The sequence below is a fragment of the Haliaeetus albicilla genome, chromosome Z (assembly GCF_947461875.1).
Source record: "Haliaeetus albicilla chromosome Z, bHalAlb1.1, whole genome shotgun sequence".
In the NCBI taxonomy this organism is placed as follows: Eukaryota; Metazoa; Chordata; class Aves; order Accipitriformes; family Accipitridae; genus Haliaeetus; species Haliaeetus albicilla.
Genome location: NC_091516.1, coordinates 13,075,512 through 13,096,827, shown reverse-complemented (window position 1 = coordinate 13,096,827; position 21,316 = coordinate 13,075,512). Strand labels below are relative to the sequence as shown.

At 36.1% G+C, this 21,316-nt stretch overlaps 1 protein-coding gene across 2 annotated transcripts in view; it reads left to right on the top strand.

Moving 5' to 3' along the window:
* SCAMP1 (secretory carrier membrane protein 1) overlaps positions 1-19,318 on the top strand; it is a 48,400-nt gene extending 29,082 nt beyond the window's left edge. For both annotated transcript variants that reach the window (XM_069775956.1, XM_069775955.1), the window contains 7 exons: positions 11-109; positions 382-493; positions 4,115-4,243; positions 10,609-10,768; positions 12,482-12,583; positions 14,403-14,520; positions 16,332-19,318. In XM_069775956.1, the coding sequence (XP_069632057.1) occupies positions 11-109; positions 382-493; positions 4,115-4,243; positions 10,609-10,768; positions 12,482-12,583; positions 14,403-14,520; positions 16,332-16,496 (885 nt within the window). In that variant the 3' untranslated portion in view covers positions 16,497-19,318. The remainder of the gene's footprint in view (positions 1-10; positions 110-381; positions 494-4,114; positions 4,244-10,608; positions 10,769-12,481; positions 12,584-14,402; positions 14,521-16,331) is intronic.
* The last annotated feature ends 1,998 nt before the right edge of the window (positions 19,319-21,316 follow it).

The window sequence follows — 21,316 nt, the reverse complement described above, 5'->3', positions numbered from 1 at the left end:
GTTTTCTTAGCCTCCTCCAGGAAATGTGAAAACATCTAATGTACCCAGTACCCAGCCAGCAATAATGAAACCAACAGAAGAACCACCTGCTTACACACAGATTGCAAAGGTTTGTCTGTAACTTTCAGGCACTAGGTTCCTTTTAATTATAATTATTTAAATATGCTTCTGGAATAATGTCTTTTATAAATAAGCATCACTTCTCGAATAATTTATGAAAATTAATACTGCCTTTAAGTAATTGGTTAATGCAAGAATTTGTGCAATATTAGGTCAGTCTTCATCCATAACTGGAGATGCTTAATTATTGGGAACAGACTTCGAATGTTTATTTTGTGTTTGTATTTTTTATCAATATCTAACAATGCTTGTTTTGTTCAGGAGCATGCCTTGGCCCAGGCAGAACTACTAAAGCGTCAAGAAGAACTGGAAAGAAAAGCAGCTGAACTAGATCGCAGAGAAAGGGAAATGCAGAGTCTCAATCAGCAGGGGGGTATGCATGAAAAAAATACTTCTTTAAATTGCAGAAATTTCACTTTTTCTTAGAAACTGTTTTAGGTTTACAGTGACATTGTGTAACACATCAAAGAAGGGGTTTTATAATCTCTTCAGGAAAAGAAAGTTTATCTCCCTTGAGACAATGCATACAGTGAATAAAACTGGCCTGTCCTGTGCAGATTTTCACTGTAAAAAATGTAAATGTGGCCTCTTTTACATGTTACTCTCTGCTATCAGCTGTTTTTATTCTAGGTTAATATCTCAGTAATAGTATTGAATAGAAATGGAGCGTTTTGAGAAGTAAAAGTAACCTCATAAGTAATACCACTTTGATTTCTCTTCTGTCAGTATTTATAGCTGTAGGACAACTTTCTTCTTTTGAAACATTTTCTTATCTTTTGCTATGTTACAGACATAACATTCTATGCAAGTAGCAGAAAGATCTATTATTAAACTTTTATTAATTTTTTATATGACACTTTGGAACCCATAGTCAAGATCAGTACCTCATTTTGCCACAAACTTAAGTGTGCTGTGCAAAACCATCAGGTTTTTTATGGCAGTTTCACAAATGGGAAGATTTACATCCTCTTAACTGAAGATACTTTGCTAGAGTAGATCTATGGGAATATTCCTTTTCAAAAGGAAGAACTTAAGACTGAAGTTAGGAAGAAACCCCAAACAAAACACAGAACACTGTGTGCAAGGTTGACTTTGTGTGGTCTTTTCATTTGTATATAGAATTCTGACTGGTTTGTATCCACATGTGCTGTTTTTTTGAATGTGCAGCAGTACAATTCCAGATTGCGTAATTACTTAGTAATTCAAATTCTCAGAGAATTCTATAGAATAGGATATTTTCAGTTGGATGATCATACCTGACCAATTCAGGGCTGACCAAAAGTTACTAAGGGCATCGTCCAAATGTCCCTTAAACACTGACAGGCCTGGAGCATCGACCACCTCTCCAGGAAGCCTGTTCCAGTGTTTGACCATCCTCTCAGTAAAGAAATGCTTCCCAACATCCAGTCTAAACCTCCCCTGGCGCAGCTTTGAACCATTCCCACACATCCTGTAATGGGATCCCAGGGAGTAGTAGAGATCAGCACCTCCCTCTCCACCTCCCCTCCTCAGGAAGCCGTAGAGAGCAGTCATATGCTAGTCATTTGCTAGGATCTGGGACTGGAGAATTGCTATTCTTCTTCTAAGTAAAAGCATTGTGGTGATATTGTCCCTTCATGAAAACATTTTTATTTTCTCAGTATTTGTTTCTTTCAATCTCTCTATTAAATCTCTGTACCTCTTCTCCCAGATAATTTTTTTTTGGCTGTTTTTTCACTTCCTTCTCCATGTATTGCCCTTCATCTAATTTCACTGACTTATATTGATGGTCTGGATTGATTACTTTTCTTTTCCAGGCTTTAGGGACAGTTTTGTTCATCTGTATCTTAGGCAACATAACACAGATACCCCATGCATGTTTCAGGATATTTCTAAAATAGGTACTTGCTATTAGGTTGCAGTTGTTCACATCAAAGTGCTTGAAGAATCCATGAAGAATCTAAAGGATTCTTTAGGAATGGTGAGCAGAGAAAGAAGGAGCTTTTAAAGCTTTAAAGAAGATACTAGTTTTTTACCAAATGACTGTGTAAAAGAAGCTGCAAATCAGCAATTGTATATTGTGACTGAGGGGAAAAATAGTCTTTTGATTTTTTTTCTTTTGCACACTCATTTGAACTCCTTTGGAAACACTATAGAGTTGTCTTGATTTGAGGACAGGGTCTTTTGCAATACTCTAGCTATTTGCATTCAATTTAAGACGCTGGCTGCACATCTAGGACACGGTTGTCATACGCAATTGTCTACAGTGCAAAGATCTTCAAGTTGGTAGGTCAGCTCAGCTTCATGCCTTTGGTCTTTGCTCAGGTCCTGTGCAGCATTGCATTTGAGCTAATTGAGTGTGCTGCTTCCTATTTCAGCTAGTTTATTTGGACATGCCTGAAAATCCCTTTCTGTGCTTGCATGAAGCGAGTTCGGGGGTGTCTGCATTCATAATGTAGGCATGCCATTGAAGTTATGTTAATAGGCCTTGAGGTGGTAACTTGTGTTGAATGAAATAACTCTGAGCTAGCTCTTTGCTTATCAAGATACAATCTTGGAATATGAGTATCCAAAGTGTATTTAGAAAAAGACCACTTGGTTTTTGATCTCAAACTGTCTTACCAAGCTGTCTTTCAGTTCTAGTTGAAAATTTTTAAACCTGTACCACAGCAGCAGGAAAGCGCGTGAAATACAATTCTTTAATAACCTGAATTATTATAAGATACCTCAATTTTTCCATAACTCTGTCTTGAAACTGTCAGTCCTGAAAAAATAACCATATACTGCTGCATGAAAATCTGAATTATTATCAGATATTTTTCACATAAGGAATCCCAAAGTAGTTTTTAATATGGATGGGAATATTACTTGGTTGCCTTTGGTATGTTCCCTCTGCCAATCTCCTGCTCTGAAAGGCTTGGTAGAAATTTCAGTAGAAGAGGCAGAAAACTTTAACAGATACTCAGTGCTTTGGACCTGTTTGGACAGAACTGACAGCTTCATCTTGTCTGAGTGGGGAAACAAAAAAGAAATAATGCAAGTATGTAAGCTTTGCAAATTTTCTGTTCTTACCAGATGAACTGCTAGTAAAGATAGGGTTGAAAATAGAAATTGCAAGCCAAACCTTGTCAGAATTTCAAATAAAGGTGCCTTTAGGTTAGTCTCTAGTTCAGCTCCACTTTTGGAACACGGTGATTAATGTATCTCTTGCATCCAGAACCTGAAATGCTGTGGTAAAGGTTTGTTGCAGTTACTGTCTCAGGTGAGTCTCTGAGTCTGTACTTGGTATGCTTTGTGTTTGGCAGAATGTATACTCTAGCCTGTGAACAGATCAGCATATAGGAAATCCAAGTGCCTGACACTATGTCCTTTGTGGTGTCCTCACTCTGTCACCCAACTGTATCAAAATACAATCATGCTGTAGGGCATCTTCTTGTAACAAAGAAGTAGTTTAGACCATTTCAGTAGCTGCCTTTCTTGGGGCTTAAGGGCTTTTAGGTAAAGCTTTGACTGTAAACTATATTGGGAACTAGTTTAAAGTGTTAGAGTTAGCCTGGTGTTAAAAATACCAGGATTTTGAGAATGAAGAATGCTTTCCAGTTCCCAGTCTTTGTGTTCTACGAAGTATGTGAGTATGGTAGGACTATAGCAAAATGTGCATTTAAAAGTCCAGGGACTCTGAGAAATTTTTGTGTCTGCCTGTATCTGCTTGTTTTGTGAAGAATTCTCTTTTCATATTACTTTTTAAGAACTGTCAGATGCCTGCTTAGTCTTTTACATAGATAAAATACTGTGCTTTCCTTGATCTGTCTCCACTTCATTGTATTTTATTTCTGAAGTTTATTTTCAATATTGTGTGAGGATTGCTGATAAAACTCTTGGGTTTTGATAGCCCAAGTTATCCATATGCTTGTGAAACTCACGCATAAAACAATTCGAACAAGTCTAAATGCATACCTCTTTCTAGTATACAGAGATTAAAGCCCCCCTCCCCTTTTTTTTTTCTGTTTTGCAGGTAGAAAAAATAACTGGCCACCTCTTCCTGAGAATTTTCCAGTAGGTCCTTGTTTCTACCAGGACTTTTCTGTAGACATTCCTGTAGAATTCCAGAAGACAGTAAAGATTATGTACTATTTGTGGATGTGTAAGTATTTTTTTTAGAATAAAAAACAAAGTGCCTTTTCAAACTTGGTGATACATACCTGCTACTTTGGCTTTTGCAATATCTGTAATGAGAAATTGTTTTAAATCCAGAAGTCAAATGCTGAAGTGAAATCTTTTCGTTAGCTTCAATTTTAAAAGTATTGAGTTACTTCATAGAAGCTTCCACAGAAAAAAAGGAGGAGAATTATCCTAAGGCAATTTGGTTCTCGTATATTGCAGCTTTCTGGTTTAAGTATCTCTGTTGTTGTAAAATAAGATTTGACCATATATTAACTTAGAAATAATTTTACTGTTTTTAAAATCAGCTTATATATTATAAATAGAATTCACAATCAGTGTTAATAGACTCATGGGTTAAAGAAGTGTAATATCCATTTGCTTTAATATACAAGTTTTATATAGTTTAATATAGTTTTTAGTCTATAGTAGACAATATCATTTAAGTCTATTTGAAAAAATAGTGTAAAGTAAATTAGCTGAAGAATCAGTCCATGTTAAAACTATCCTTTATACACCAAGAATGTTCTACATCATCCTTGTGGGGTGAATTTTGCCGTCGTTCAGGTGCTGTGTTTTCACTGGAGAAATGCTGGATGAACCAAATATCCAGATGCCACAACATTTGTTTCTTCTGGCTTGTCCAGTGTGATGAGAGTCTAATAATTACTCTGAGACTGCAGAAATTAGCATACTAAGGGAATGTGAATTTCAGAACTTTTCTGTATTTTTTTCAGAGCTTCAGATTTAGTTAGCAAATCTCTGTAATTTTACCTGTTAATCTGGTAATTTTATTACTGTGATTGAACCATGTAATTGAAACACATAAAATGAGCAGTCAGCATTGAATCAAGTGAATTCCACTTCATCATAATCTGCAGCTTTCTATATTCATTGCTGGATCATTAATCTTCACATAAGCAACTACACTGTAGAATCACTAGTGACTCTCATAAATCTGACAGACATGTAAGATTTATATGAAATCTAAGATCAGGTACTCCAAAATTTTAGGATAGTTACTAGACCTGGGGGTGTTGGTTGACAGCCAGCTGAATGTGAGCCAGCAGTGTGCCCAGGTGGCCAAGAAGGCCAACGGCATCCTGGCCTGTATCAGAAATAGTGTGGCCAGCAGGAGCAGGGAGGTGATCGTCCCCCTGTACTGGGCACTGGTGAGGCCGCACCTCGAGTCCTGTGTTCAGTTTTGGGCCCCTCACTACAGGAAAGACACTGAGGTGCTGGAGCGTGTCCAGAGAAGGGCAACCAAGCTGGTGAGGGGCCTGGAGCACAAGTCTTATGAGGAGCAGCTGAGGGAACTGGGGTTGTTTAGCCTGGAGAAGAGAAGGCTGAGGGGAGACCTTATTGCTCTCTACAACTGCCTGAAAGGAGGTTGCAGTGAGGTGGATGTTGGTCTCTTCTGTCAGGTGGCTGGAGATAGGATGAGAGGAAATGGCCTCAAGTTGCGGCAAGGGAGATTTAGGTTAGATTTTAGGAAAAATTTCTTTACTGAAAGGTTTGTCAGACATTGGAGCAGGCTGCCCAGGGAAGTCACCATCCTTGGAGGTATTCAAAAAGTGAGTAGAGAGTACTTCAGGACATGGTTGGACTCGATGATCTTGCAGGTCTTTTCCAACCTAAATGATTCTATGATTCTAATTCTGGCCATTTGCAGGACTGAGTTCAGAAAGTGCTGTTATGTTTTGAACACAAGGTGAAGTTGGGCAGTGAGAATTGGAATATTGCTGTTTTTCTTTTTCCTTCTTATGACAATAAATTAAAGAAGCAGCAATGTTATAGTATTCCAAAGTAATAGGAGTTGTACTTTTATACTAACATGATGGATTTTCTTCTAGGTAGGCTGAGATTTTAACTGAGTCCTTGCTCTTTTCCTTCTTTAGCTCTAGTACTCTCTGACTTAGGGATTACTCAGGAAGGAAGGAAAAGGGCATAATAAAGGAAAAGAAAGACAAAATCTATTTCAGGCTAAAAAAAAAAAAGGATTGAATACAGAACTCTGTGCCTTAGGGCTGACTGTTGAATCAGTCCTTGTGACTCTTCTTTCCTAGGATTGTATCTACATGGTTTGGCTCATTTTTCTTTAGAGTGGCTATGCTTCCTCAGTGGAAGCACTGATTACCATAGCAAACCAGCCTGCTTCTGCTTGCTGCTTTACGCTACATTTTGTTTCTTCTTCCAGAACTTCCTAGGTCTTGTAAGGCTTGGGGGTTCTGTGAACAAAATCACATTTGGATAAATCTAGTATGGTGTGCTCAGCACTTCGTAAAGTAGTTTAGTTTTCCTCGGCCTTTTTAGCAGCCTTAGGAACAAACCTTCCTGTTTCAATTTTCTGTGTGTTTCTGTGGTCAGTAGCAATTTTTATATCCTTATTGTATCTGAGGAAACTGTTTTACCTGTTTCAGAGCTATATGCTCTTTCTCTTATCAGAAAACAAGTCTGTTTGTATCCCTATTGTGTGGATTCATCCATCTTTTCTTTATTTGTATCAGAAGTCAGAGTTTTTTGATCCGTGGATTTTGTTTTATCTTGGCACATACTGTTTTTGTTGTTTTTTTTCCCCTGGGGAGAGCCTTTTTTTTACTGACTGAGTGCTCCCATGTTTTTGTGAACAAGACAGCGATCAGTTAGCAATGGCTTCTGTCAGCTGCTGGTGGAGCTTTCCTATTCTCTCTTGATTTTGTGACCATTGCTGTTTTAGTGGCTTGCAGATAGAATGACAGTTTTCCTGGCACTTTAGCACTGAGCACTACTTTTTAGATCTCTCTATGCTGTTACTAACGTTCCATGAGTCTTGACCCCTATCTAATACCAAAGAATATTTATTATTTGAAGTTACCAACCAAAGAGCTGCTTAATCTCATAGAAGGCTTTTGAGGCATTTGCATTTGTTACTTTTTATAGGTTGTGAATGTTTCCATTTTCTATGACCAAGACTTTTAAAGGTTTTCAAAGACCAATGATGTAAACTGTAGATTTTGGTAGAAAAATAATATCCCAAAGTGCCAACTTTTATGGTATTTTTTTCTGTTTAGGAGAGTTTCACCTCATCCATCCTTCTGTCTGAGGATATGATCAATAGTGCATATATCAGTCTGTGTTGATGTTTGTTCTGCCTCTTCCTGAAAAATTCCAAGGATGGACACTTCATAAACTCATCCCAAGCCTGTTCTAGTGTGTTGCTGTCTTTTATCATTAGAAGACGTTTCCCAGTATATATTTTAATTCTCCCTTCCTGTGTTTGACCTTCCCTGTTCTGTCCACTGTTGTTACGCAGAACACATTGACCCCCATTAGTCATCGCCTTTTTAGCATAGTTTACTCAGCCTTTCTTTCTAGCTTATGTTTTCTAGAGGTCTGATTGTTGGCTGCTGTCTTACAGATTCATTGCTTGGTCCACTCCATATTACTGAGAGTATTTTTAGTGTGTAGCATCAAGAATTCTACAATGTTGACTGTCCAATATTTTAACTAAAGTCCTAATGTACTGTATAGAGAGAAAAAAACACCTGCACATTTTTGATAGCATGTGCTTATGTTACGTGGTGATCTAAGCCTGCTTTAGATTATATTTTTTTCTGTGGAAAAGACTTCTGTCGTTTGTAAGGTGTGTTTGCACGTCTTACCTGCCCCCCCTCCAAACCGAGCAGAACAGACAAGGAACAAAAGCCTAAACTACATACATTTAAAGCCACTCTGTGCTCCAAGGTTGTGTGCGGCTGAACTTGACCAGCTTTGTCCTGACTTGTCAGTTGCCCTGTGGCTTCAAAACTCTCTGTTTTGTAGGCATCCCATTCTCCTTGAGGCAGCCCATTACAGCATGACAGTCCAGCTGATTCCTGGGAAGAAGCGCACTCTTCTGTCATGTGTCCTAGTGAGGACTTTGGTTTCCCAAGAATGCCATCAATAAAACATTACTGAAATGAAACATATTACAAAAATCTATTTTCATACAGTCCCAAATGGGACAGCAAAATAATCAACTCAATAATGTAGATGCCAGATAGCACTGGTGCAACTTATGGTCTTTATCTACAATTCACTTTCAAACATTAACAGATGATAAAGTGTAGTTGATTAAGACAGGGAATGTATATCTAAGTAGGATTCTTCTGTACAAGGAAGTTTACCCTAATAAAAATGAAGTTGAGTCTAAATATTTATTGAACTAATATAATTTCCCATTTTTCACTCTTATTCTGGCATGAATGCCCTTTTTCTTTTTTTAACCTCAACTGCTTCCAAGCTAAACTAAGAGAAGGCTTTCTTAGATCCCTTCACACTGAGTACTGTATTGGTATAGCTGTGAAGTTACTGTCGTATAGACATTGCATGTTGCAGACTTCTGCCAAAGCCTTAGATCACTTCAGCCCCCATGTGGTCATTGTAATAACTTGTATTATGGTTTAATTTGAAGTGGCAAGTAGGTGCAAGGTACTTAAAACCACTACCCTGAACATAAAAACATCTGTCCGTTCATACAACAGCAAAGCTTATCTAGGTCACTTAGTGAAGGCATTGGCTCAAAGAACAAATGCCTTTCTGTACCTTGCAGCAGGCAGAGAGAAGGGTGAGTGGAGCGAAAGGAGAATTGTCAGTGAAGTCCCGTGTCTTCATCCATAGCTTGCTAACACTTGGCTTTTACAGCTGAGATTGTCCATGACAGTAGTGAAGTAGACCCCTGTGTTGCCAGCTCTATTGTGCTTAAGAAGTATCAGTAGCAGGTGTGACGTTTCAACCCTCTTCTGCATGGATGGTATTCTTTTAAAACTTGTCCTGCTATCATAATTGCACTTACAAAAAAAGTGGTAATTTCTGAAAGTTCAAACTCCACCAGAATGTGGATGTTTCTAGTAATTGAGGGCGTCTCCCTGTTTTCCAGTATTGACTAGAAAAAGAAAGAATACCCCTTACTAAGCTTTCTCATATTTGTTAAAGTCAGGCAGGAATTTGGATTTGTATCATTTGTTGTGCTTTCTGAGGCATATACACACAAATTCTGAAATGAGTTGCTTTCCTGACCTCTTGGAACAGTGCTAAGATATGTAGATGCACTAAATGCTTTTTATTTGAAAGTAAAAAGTTTTGTGTTTCTGGTGACTCTTAGTGGAAAATATGATTTGTCCATGCAATGATGTGGGCATTTTGCTTTAAGATTTTTTCCCACTAAGTTGATTTAGGGCTTATTTAAGTTCTAGTTAAGAGGGCAGCAAAGCGTTTGTGGAGTCTTTTTTTCAGAATCTTTATTATCTTGCCAGTTCTTCTGTTAACCTTACCTTCCAGCAGAATGACTGAAATGTTTCTCTGAACTTAAATAAAAAATCATTGCTGCAAGAGCAGCTTGTGCACTCTAAATTATAAATACTGTACTTTATCCTGGTCCACAAGGACAGAAACCATCCTCTGAGATAGCAAAATCACTCCTGAATCACTGCTTATTGCTGATCAAAGACAGAAATTCATGTTCGTCTTTTAAGTCTGGCAGAACTAACTTCTGTGTCAGCATGAAGGTAGTAGTTGTTACGTTTCTTAATACTGCTCTATCTTTTTCTGTTCTAAGAACTAAATATTTTTGAAATAAACTGTGAAGTTGTAATGCCAATGCATTTTCTTGAGTAGAAATTCAATAGTTAACCTGTAACAAGGTCTACCAATGAGAAAATACTATTATTGAGCTAAGAACAGAGCACCAAAAAGGCAGGTGTTTAAGACTAATGTTGTAAGAAATAGTTGAATATGCAATATGTATTAAAGCATCTAGAACAGCTTCTTGCAGATCTTACTTTTCTGAGAAACATTTTTACTGAGTGGGGTTTTTTTGCTTTATTACATCAAAGACAAAGAGCTTTTCACTAAAAGATTCTTTGGAAATTTTTATTTTCAAACTAGAATGTGGACAGTACTATATTTATGATGCATTTTATATAATTTATAAGCTTTGTCTCAAAAAATATTCAGTAGTCTGTTAAATATCTGTATCAAGTTATTACTGTAGAAAAAGTATCTATTATTGCAGCTGTAGAAACCTTTTTTTGTCATTTTAAGTTTCAAAATGTCTTATTTTTATGACAGGATTTTTTCCTTCACCATATACCTGATAGTACTTGAATTTTCATGTTCAGTACTTTCACTTGTGAATACACAGTTTACCTGAAAGTTAGAAGACTTTATAAAAACCAGCTTATTGCTGAGGGTATTGAGAGGGTATTGATTTATTGTCAGCATACTGATGTTTTGTTTAAAAATGCTCAGTTTGGGTATTACTGTAACAGTTGTAATAATTTATTGTATAAACATAACTTAATTAAGACTATTTTGCTTTTGCTTCTACAGTCCATACAGTGACACTGTTTCTTAATATCTTTGGATGTTTGGCCTGGTTTTACGTTGATGCTACACGAGGGGTTGATTTTGGATTGAGTATTCTCTGGTTCTTGCTTTTTACCCCTTGTTCTTTTGTCTGCTGGTACAGACCACTTTATGGAGCTTTCAGGTAAACACTTCGGCTTGACTTAGGATATTTAAAAACTTGTCGAAATGCATTAACATTCCAGAATTTGCTTGATTATCATTATGATAATCCTTTAATATGCTTTCATTAGAAACAAGTAGTATGTTTGCCATTAATTCAGTTGTTGTATTTGAAACATAGATGGCAATAGTTAGGAATATCATGGAATACCCTTTAAAGTATTTATAGCTTCTACTATTGACAAAATATTTGTAGGAAATATTTAACTTTGTATTGGGCTGATGACAATTCTACGGAAGATTCTCATTAAATCTCTGTCCCTTCACACCAAGAACTTGAGAGGTTAATAGTTAAGAGTGTCTTACATTTTGGCTTCCTGAATGAACTTCATAAAACTACACTTAAAAATCTTATATTGTTGAGTGACCTACAGTGTCTGTAACTGAAGTAGGCTGAGATTCTTAAGAATGAGTAGAGCAGGTATATCGTAATCAGACTCTAGTATTTTTCCTAGCTTTTAGCAATCTTTGCAGACTTCACAATTGTGAGGTGTGGTAGTATTGAGTTTAAGAATAGAATGGTTGGTTTGCATGCAAAATTGAACTTTTTTTTTTTTTTTTTGGTGAAAATCAGCAAGTAGCGATTCTAAATCCTGTACTCTTACAGTATTTCTTGGGATTTTTTTTACATTGAAGTGATTCAAGATAGTCTCAGTTAAAGTGCACTAATTCTTGTAGAGAAAGATTGATGACCAGAAATTGCAGTTAAGCCTAACCTTTTAGATTAAATGAGACGTTTCTTTTTGCTAACCAAGGAGGTATTGTTGTACCCACACATCTTTGAGGAATCATATAGTTTAACTTGCATTTGCTCTCTAGTAAATCCATAACTTTTCTTAATGAATATTGTTTGTTTGGAAAAGGAAAACTACTTCTTGCATATTCAACTGTTGGTCAGTTGCTCAGCTGAAAATGAAATAGTTTCTGAACTGAACTGGTTCAATAAATAGAAATGAACAAACTCCCTTCTGCAGTAAGAGCTGTGAATGGCAAAATCTGATTCTGTGACTTAACTACGCGATTTCTACTTTCTTTAGAACTCTGGTAGCAAGCATATCATGTGATCATTAGTTGTGACAGTAATAAGTTGAGGTCTTTGTTGAGATTTTGCCTGTACTTTTTTTTTTTTTTTTTACTTTCAGTCTATGTCAGGCTGGCATTTTAGTAATTTAAACAGCAAACATATCTTGTATATTTTGCTTTTAAGCAACAGCTGCTTCAGTATTCTGGTCTGCACTATGTTTCATTAATTCCATATTAGATTTTATTTCCTTTTACAAGTAAAATATTTTCTTCCCATCCTGCCAGCACTGTGAACTTCAGTCTGAAAGTGGAGCAGAATTCTGGTTTTCATGCATTGTAGCAAAACTTCTGTGTTTTGTCTAAGAGGCCCTGCTGTGTGCTGAACAGAACACAAAGGAATAGTATATTGCTGCTATTCTCACCTGTGTTAGAGGTACAGGTGGCAAAAATACTATATTAAAGAAGGAGGAGCAGCTCTTGTCAATAAACACTCTACAAAATCACAGAATTACTGATACTTCAATCGACTGTCAATAAATGAAAGCACTTTTTCTCTAATTAATGCAGAAAAAAATTTTAGATTGGTATTACAATATTTGCAAAAAGTCATTAATTTCCTGGCTGCTTTAATCTTTTTCCCCGCCTCTTTCAGGAGTGACAGTTCATTCAGGTTCTTTGTGTTCTTCTTTGTATATATCTGTCAGTTTGCTGTACATGTACTTCAAGCTGCAGGATTTCAAAGATGGGGAAACTGGTGAGTATTCTGTTTGATGTAGCATTGTACTGTCTGTGAGAGAAACACTCAGATTTGATACAGAACCTACAATACAGTCTGTTTTTTAAAAATAATATCTTGTGTTCACCAGAATTGTTACATTTAGCACTCAAAAAAAGCATTTTTGGAGTGCTCTTAACTAGGAAAAGTGGGTGAAACATATCCCAAGAGTGTGAGGTACTTCTGTTGCTAGGCTGGTCAAAATTTTGTCCTTCAATGTAAACCACTTTGAACTATCCTTTTATACATAACCTCCTCTATTTTGGTGGCTTGTGGAGATGTTACTTGCTTATATTTAACATAAACACATAAGCAAAACTTAGAGAAAATGAAAATTATTAAAACAGTAATAATATACTGTTTTCCTATTATTTTGTATCATAAATTCTAATTATATTAATATACTTACTACTTATTAAGGAAATTTATGGCTAAAATGTGAAGAATGAGTCACCAATATATTTGGGTGAATATAGTGGTATATTTTTGATACTATTTGAAAAGCTTATTTGTCCAAGTGAGGTCCTTATTCTATAGTAGCTGACTTTTCCTTTTTATGCTTCTAAGTATATAAGCTTTTACATGAAGCTTTTATGTGAATCAGCTATTTGAGGCTTAGAGGTCTAATATCAAAGAAAAGCTATTGGGAATCAGTCACTGTCCTTGGAAAAAAACCCAACAAGCTTTAATTAACTAAAAGCATGGTTGTAGTAGCCTGCTGGTAGCATGGAGAGCTATGACTGGCAGTACTGTAGCTGGGTAGTGACACTTCTTTGCTTTGTATCAGTGCTTTTTGCTGCCATCCTCCAAACATACATAAGGCAGACAAAACAGCACTGCTTTAGAACAGTAATGTAAAGAAAGATCCTGTTTTATTATTTTTGCTCTCATATCCACTATTTTGCTTTTTCATAGATACCTTGATTGACATTAACAAAATAAAAATATATTTTAGAGGGCCAACTCTCCAAGTATGTGGAATGTGCTTTTAAGAATACTTGGGGAAGGGGTATGAAAATGCTAATTACGGTTTGGATTTTGGAGTGTTGTGGTGGAGTCTGGTTGGACATTGGGGATATCAAAGCAATTTGAAACAGGTAGAGGACAGTTTTAAGGTTCTTTGGGTTTATGGAAATTTTTTTCTGTGGAAGAATCTTTTCCATCTGAATGTTTTATTTTTCTTAAGGCAACCTGCTTTTTGTGCTTTCAAGTTTGATATTGTATTTTTCTGTTGGTGTTTCAATTTTGAAGAATGGGGAAATGTTGAAGTAGATACTGAGAGCGCAATCTTTTCTATTAATTAATCTGATGATAACCTCAATTAAGAAAGTATCATCGTGTGGATACAATTAAATAAGTCTTCCGACATAGAAGCTGTGTGTGTTTGTGGCATGTTTTTGGTTTATATTTAAAGTAGTTAGAAGCTATCTTTTTAGGAATGTTTTCTCTTCCATGAAGTCTAGTCTTAAATCAGTCTGACATGACAGTATGACAACAAAAACCCCAAAGTTGTTGAGCAACTCTCTAATTTCTTCAAAATTCTGCTTAAGGGTAATCATCTTTACTTCAATTTTTCATAGTATCTTCACTGCATGCATTGGGAAAAAATGGAAACTAAGCTCTAAAAGCTTACAATAGAACTGAAATATGTTTATGTAGAATTCCTATGACTTTTTCTTCAAAAATATTCAAAGTTGATCAGAAACAGGAGGTTTTAAAGCTTCCCTTGATGTGGATACCTGTGGTTGAATGGTTCATGTGCTGTGCTAGTGAAGTTTGTCCTTTCTTTTTCCTTCAGTGGGTGGATTTCATCTCTTACTGGTCTTAATAAGAGTATTCCTGTTGGCATTATGATGATAATCATAGCTGCACTTTTCACAGCATCTGCTGTTATCTCATTAGTTATGTTTAAAAAGGTAAGTTACATATTATTCCCCTCTTCTGTTTCCTATGTTTGATCTGGGTTTTGTTTTCCTGCTTGAGGGAGGTACTCTCTTACAAAGTAATGGGAATTAAATTAAATTCTTGGGGGTGTGCCTTACTATTAACAACTGCACTTCTTTGCTTATACTGTTGTGGAGTTACAAAATGCTGTTTGCACAATGCATCTATTTTCTGCAAACTAAAATGGGGAAGGATAGCTCTGAGTAAGAGAAATTGGGAGGTAAGCTCACACTGAAATGGTAGGTGAATGCACTGGACACTATGATTGTACCTGTAGATGCCAGGTTGTAATTTTCAAATCTGTGGTGATTCATCAGGCTGAGTGAAGTGTGATTCCAATGATTGCTAGGTTTCAGCTCTTACCAAAATCATTCCCATTAAAATCAATAGAAAAGGGAGATGCCTGGCACTTCAGAAAAGGTTTTTATTTCTCTGCTTCTATTATTTTAACATTTTGTTGCCAATTAATGATTGCATAACATGAAAGCTCAAAGAAAGACGCTTTTTTCACTTGGTTACTTTTTGTGAATTTCCATCCAGAAGACCTAAGTTTAGATACGAATGTGCTGGTAAGTTTTTGATGTAGATAAAATGTAACTGAGAATTCTGCTGATGATGTGCTGGCAATTCTAATAATTCAACCTCAGTTACAGTTATGCTTAAAGATTTTCACATACCCAAGGTCTTCTGGCCTATTTTCAGTAAGGCAGAAATTTTAAGTGTTCCCTGGAGATGTCCCTTCTCCTTACTTGTTTTCTGTATAAAAATACTCAGATACAGGAGAAAGAAACAAGCAAGAAAAATGTATGGTGGAGCATTTTTTTTTTACACTCTTTCTACCGTATGCATCTGGATTATTTTAAAAAGCCTGCATACTCAGATGGGACCTGGTGTATCTTTATGGATGAGAAATAGTCACATTTGTAACAAAGAAAAAAGTTACAACGTTAATTTTCTTGCTACCCTTGAATGAAAATGTCTTTGCAGTCTTATTTGACAACTTTATTGTGACTTGATAGAATATGAATCAGAACTAGCATTTTAATTTTAATAGTCAGGTAACTGGAAGTTACTCAGGACTTGTTTTTTTGTTGTACTAGAGGTTATGTGCCATATTGTTTAGCATGTTTGTTAAGTGATATTGTTTGATATCTCTGCTTATTATGCAGAGCTATGGGTCATCACAGTAGTTTAGCAGATACATATCTGCATTATTAGGATATTTTATGCTTTTTAATATTCAGTCATAGCATAGCTTGTTCTTGTAACCGTATCAATCAGAGAAATTAAAATTCTTTAAAAATTGATGTAGAAAAAGGTTCACCAATGTTACTGACACAGTGGATTCAAAACTACTTTTTTTTGGTTTTGTCTCCTGCTGGTTTTTTTAACATGCACACTTACTAACTCTTTTAATGAGCATGACAAGTTGTATACAAATTGAGACGGAAGACATTTTTGCGAGCTACGAGCCCTGTGTTATGTTAAGGATGCAGCCTGTTTGTGTATTTAAATATGTTATTTCACGCAGTAGATACCACACACATTTTAGTAAAGACCTATGAGACCCCTCTGGACTTGCAAACTACATGCAGCAGGGCAATCAAAAGTTGTAGCATTTGTGGAAAAAAAGTCCGTTTACTCATTTCTGGATCCCTCCAAACACATGAGCAAACCAGATTTCCCCACCACACAGCTCTGCTTCATGTTTGAGACTTTGCTATTAGTCTACCAAGAAATGGAAGGCTCAGCACTGTTTTTCACTGCTTTTCCAACTCCCTAGGTGCATGGTCTCTACCGCACGACTGGTGCTAGTTTTGAGAAGGCGCAGCAGGAGTTTGCAACAGGAGTGATGTCCAACAAAACTGTACAAACTGCTGCAGCCAATGCCGCATCAACAGCAGCAACCAGTGCAGCTCAGAATGCATTCAAGGGTAACCGAATGTAGGGAAACATAAAAATTCATCATGGTTCTTGTCAATTGTACTTTATTTTCCATTCACTTATTATATTCCCTAAAAGCCTAGATCAAAATTCACACAGCATGTTTGTCTCTTCTGCAGCTGTGCATGGGTAAAATGGGAAATGTTTGGTTTATTTTATTGTAAATTTATTTATTTTAAGAAGATAACCATTCTTTGCCCTTTTTTAAGATGTTGCATTCTTGAATTATAAAGCCTTCCATATTTTATGGAGGATAAATAATTTCAACAATTGGCCTGAGAATGAATTGTGGTATATAATGATCAAATAAATGTATTAAGAATTCGGAAGGGTTTTTTAGTGGGTTCACACTCCGGTATTTTTTTAAACTTCAAGAAAGTACTTTGGATCAATTATTTTTCTTTGTAAGAACTGTTTGCCCTATTTCTACTATAAGAAATGGGGTAGACTGAGAGATGTAGAAAGTTAAGTTTGGCTACTGCTTTTGCAATTTCAGCAGCAGCTGGAGGACAAATGAAAGTAGGGTAGATACTATAAATTCTTTTCTTTTTTTTTTTTTAGGATAAGTCTTTTGATATAAACCTGTAAGTTTGCATGAATCCTGTTGAGTTATCTGATCTTGTTTAAATAGTGTTTTTGCCACTTTATAATAATAGCATTTGTTTGTATCTATTTTCATGGAGTATTCTCTACTTGTGAGAAATGACTATGGTACATAAACATTCTCTGTAATAGAATGTGTAATGCAGTGTACAGTTTAAGGAAGTTAACTGATGGTTTCAATCACAGAGCTAAATGATTATATATTTGCTATTTTTAATTTCAATATTCATGTCTTGGGGTAATAATTTTGCTGGAAAAGAAACCAATATTGACTTCTAGAACACTAGTTTCTTGCCTATCTTCCCTATTCTATGTGCAGTGGTATTTTTGTTGTATTGGCGATTTTTGGGGTTTGTTTTTTTTTTTTTTAGATGTAGATTTGTGTTTAACAGTGGTACTAAATTTCGCGCCTAGTCAGTCACTCCGTTTACTGCTTGTCCAAAAACCTAAATATACAATATTTAATTTTCTAACAGGTCTAAACCCAAGCTTTTTAAGCAATGGCATTTAACAGATACTTGAATTCATTTTAATGTTAACTCGGCCATCTCTGTGATGTGATTTAAGCTAGGGCAAAAAAGCTTTTAAACTATTTTGAGTTGGAAAAGTGAGAAATCTTCCATCTTTAACAAAGTTAATTTTTAACTCATTGAACTGGAGGCCTAAAAGGTTAAATTAGTGCTGTGGAACTGAACAATCCATAATGGTACATACCATCATTATATTCTAGAATATAATCAGAACTTAGTGTAACGTCATGTTTCTCTCATTTGAAGACTATAAATAGTCTTGGATTGTCTCATGAGTCTTATGCACAATACTTGGGCTGTTTTTTCGAACTCCGTTTTAGGAAATGAAAACAGGAATGACCGCATCCCACAACCTGTATAAGTATACACTGTGGCTGAAATGAATTTGGCTCTTAAGGTGAATCCCCTTTAGTAAGACAGCATAAAATTCTGAGGCCCCCTCCATGTTCTGAATGTGGACTGACTTTCATAAATTCTTTTTCACTGCACTGTATTCATAATAACAGAGGAGCATTACCAAAAATAAAACCCCTAGCTTAATCCCTGGATCAGTATTGCACTGTTAGCATGAAGTCCCTATTAGTCTCCTTTCTTTTGCTAATTTCTTTAAATCCAACTTGAATTTGGACAAATGTAGTTTCAGCTATGCTGAAGTTCATATTAATGAGTATACTTGCTTCTAAATGTTCTCTGCATCATGAAGTTAAAAGCAATTTAAATATTCTGTGTACAGGGGCTGTACAATTTCATACTAGTGGACATGCTAGCATTGAACTTAAATTTGTGTGGAATGTTGTTAAAAGCTTTCCAGATAAAAGCCATAATTTTCTATTGAGATCAGGCACCATTCTTCTAGCAGCTGTGTATCAAGGTTGTTCTTTCCATGATCTTTTAAACTTAACTTGAGGGTTGTATCTAGGAACTTTACTATGGATTACTTTTAAATCTAAATTTAAGCAATTCTCTTGGTATCTCTTGGATAGGAATCCCAGGGACATCATCCTTGCAATTTAACTTAAGCTGAAGATTGCATAATAACATACATTACCAGAATATATTATGGAGAAACACGTTAGGAATAAAACCTGAATTTGGCAGGTAGATTTTTTTCTCAAATGTTTAAAGGCTCTTTGAGAAAACATTTTATGTTCTATGTATAGGGAGCTTTGATTTGTAATGTCATGGGTTGAATGTATGGATTTAATCCTCCTTAGTGAAATTCAAGGTTCAGTTACACGTGAATTGTTTAAACCAGAAATCTCTGACACTTTGCAGCCCAAAAGGGAGGGAGAAGTTTGAGTTTAGCTTTGACAATGGAAGGCTGGTATTTGTTAAAATATTTTGTACCTAACGAAAACTAGATTTTACAGTCTTTTATTAATTACTCAGAGTATGGCACCCACTTAAGTTGTCATTTTGTAGTATAGTGGCAAACTGAGTACAAAGTATGAAGTTTAAACACTGGAATGTCAGTAGTCATTGATCTGTAATTTAGGAGTTGGTTTTATTTATCTGAGGGATGTTTGTATATTTTGTAAATTACTAACAATGCTCTGCCATCCTGGTGAATGTCATGGTTCTGTACAAATGCACTTCTTCTGTCCCTCTGTTGCATGTCTGAGTAGTTCAGAACTTTTGTATATTTATTGTATTAACACAGTGTCATAGAATAAAAAAGGACTTTTTTCCTGGATGTTTGCTCTGTATAGTTTTCACCAATATAAGGATTTTTCTTCTAATGGTCAGGATAATGTGCAGGGTGGATGATCTGTGTAAAAGTCTCACTTGGTTTTTATAATTCTGTATATAAGTGCTGTAATTCTGCTGAAATGGGGAAGCAAAATGTCCACTATCAAAATAATACCGTAGGGTATTGAGAATTAGTCTACTCAACTGTTACGAAGAAAATTCTGAAAACACTCCCAGCCCACTTTCTTGTGCTGTAAACTCACGAGGGTTAAAATCTAAACATGTTTTGTCGTTACTGAATGAAATTCTGCAGGTATTAAGTGAATCTTAAAACACTATTGAAAGTAAAATGAAGTTGCTGAAAACAATGTTGCATTACTAGTGTTTATTTTCCTAATTTCTGCCTATGGATTGACATTTCTGTATCACTGCAGTGTCTTGCTTTTTTTTAGGCACTATCACAGTCTGTTAATTTTTTTCATCTAATATTGACTGTAACACCTGCTTTTTAGTACTGAATTTATCAGTGGGTTTTCTTCAAAGGGCAAAACAACTTCATCTAGACCACTGTGATGTAGTTACGTTTGCAAATGCACAATACAGGGAACAGTGCTCTGAGGTACAGTCAGTATTATTTTGGGAGATAGCAGAGCTGAGTTTTTGAAGACACTTGTGCATGCATGCATCATTTAGTAGTGAAATTCTTCATCAACTTCATCTGTTTCTTTGTAATTTACAGATCTAGGATGGCAGTGGCAGGAGACTAAAGGAACGGTTTTTCTACTTTCTTGTAAATGGTCAGCACAATTGTGCAGCATGATCCCATCTTGTTTTATGGTTAGAATTATTACACTATTTAAGTGCTGTTGTGGGGAGATGATTCCTCTGGTTTGCTGAGGCTAGTTTTCCTCAAGAAGTTGTAAGCACGAAGTTGGGAAGGCATGCACACACAGAGAAAACAGCACCGGGAAGAGAACTGTGATTAAAAATACTCAGTGATGAGAACTTCTGGAAAGGTATTTCCGTCAAGGAAAAGGCACACACCAAGAGCATTCTGGTTATGAATCAGTAGTACAGCACAGTGGATCAGATAATTAAAACAAATGTGTGTTAGGTTTCACTGAATTACATTAAAATGTGTAGGGATTAGTTCATACTTTTTTTTCCTGCAAATCAGTTTTATGTCTGCAAGTAGCTTTTCTTCTCACTAGAAAAATCAGGAAGACTTAGAAAAGAAGTGATGCAAATTTCTTACCTCAGCAGCAGAATACTAGTTTAACTTTATGCTAGGATTAAACTACATACCATGTCACACACTACTGAGGGAAGAAAAAAATGTGTTGATGGGACATATGACTTGTGGATCACACTGACGTGCATTTTGTTCTGGAAAAAAAGAAACGAATTCTCCAGCTGTTTAACGGAAGCATATACAGCTCATCTGAAATGTGCTTTTTGTTGGATGAATGGATAGTGATTACACCAAACAACCGTGCTTTTAATTAGTTTGTTTCACTGTTTCTCAATACACTCGGTGCTGCTATGTGACTAAGTAATGCGTGTTTATATATGAAATGTGTGTTTATATGCTTCAGTGGGTGTTCCTACATGTTGCTGTTAACATCAGCCAGAGGTGAAGGATGATGCTTCAACACAGAGGAGCTGCCATACAAAGCGTTGAGACGACTAGGTTTTACTTCTTTGTACCTATGATTCAGGAAGGGAAACTTTCAGCTAGGGAGATGGGAAATTTCTGAGATGACTGATTTTTGGTGATAAAAAGTTGGAGGTTGTATTAGTAATGGGCAGCGTGCTTGCAACATGGCTAATGTAGGCCTGGAAAACCCAGCCCACTTTAGAGTCCAGTTACCTGTGGCCACTCACTCAGCTTTTCTGCTTTGCAGATGTGTACAACCAGAACTGGGTGGGATATGCTGGCTGGAGCCCAGGCCATTTTTAAAAACAGCTGCCTCTGACCACTGATGGCTCTGTGGCATCAGCT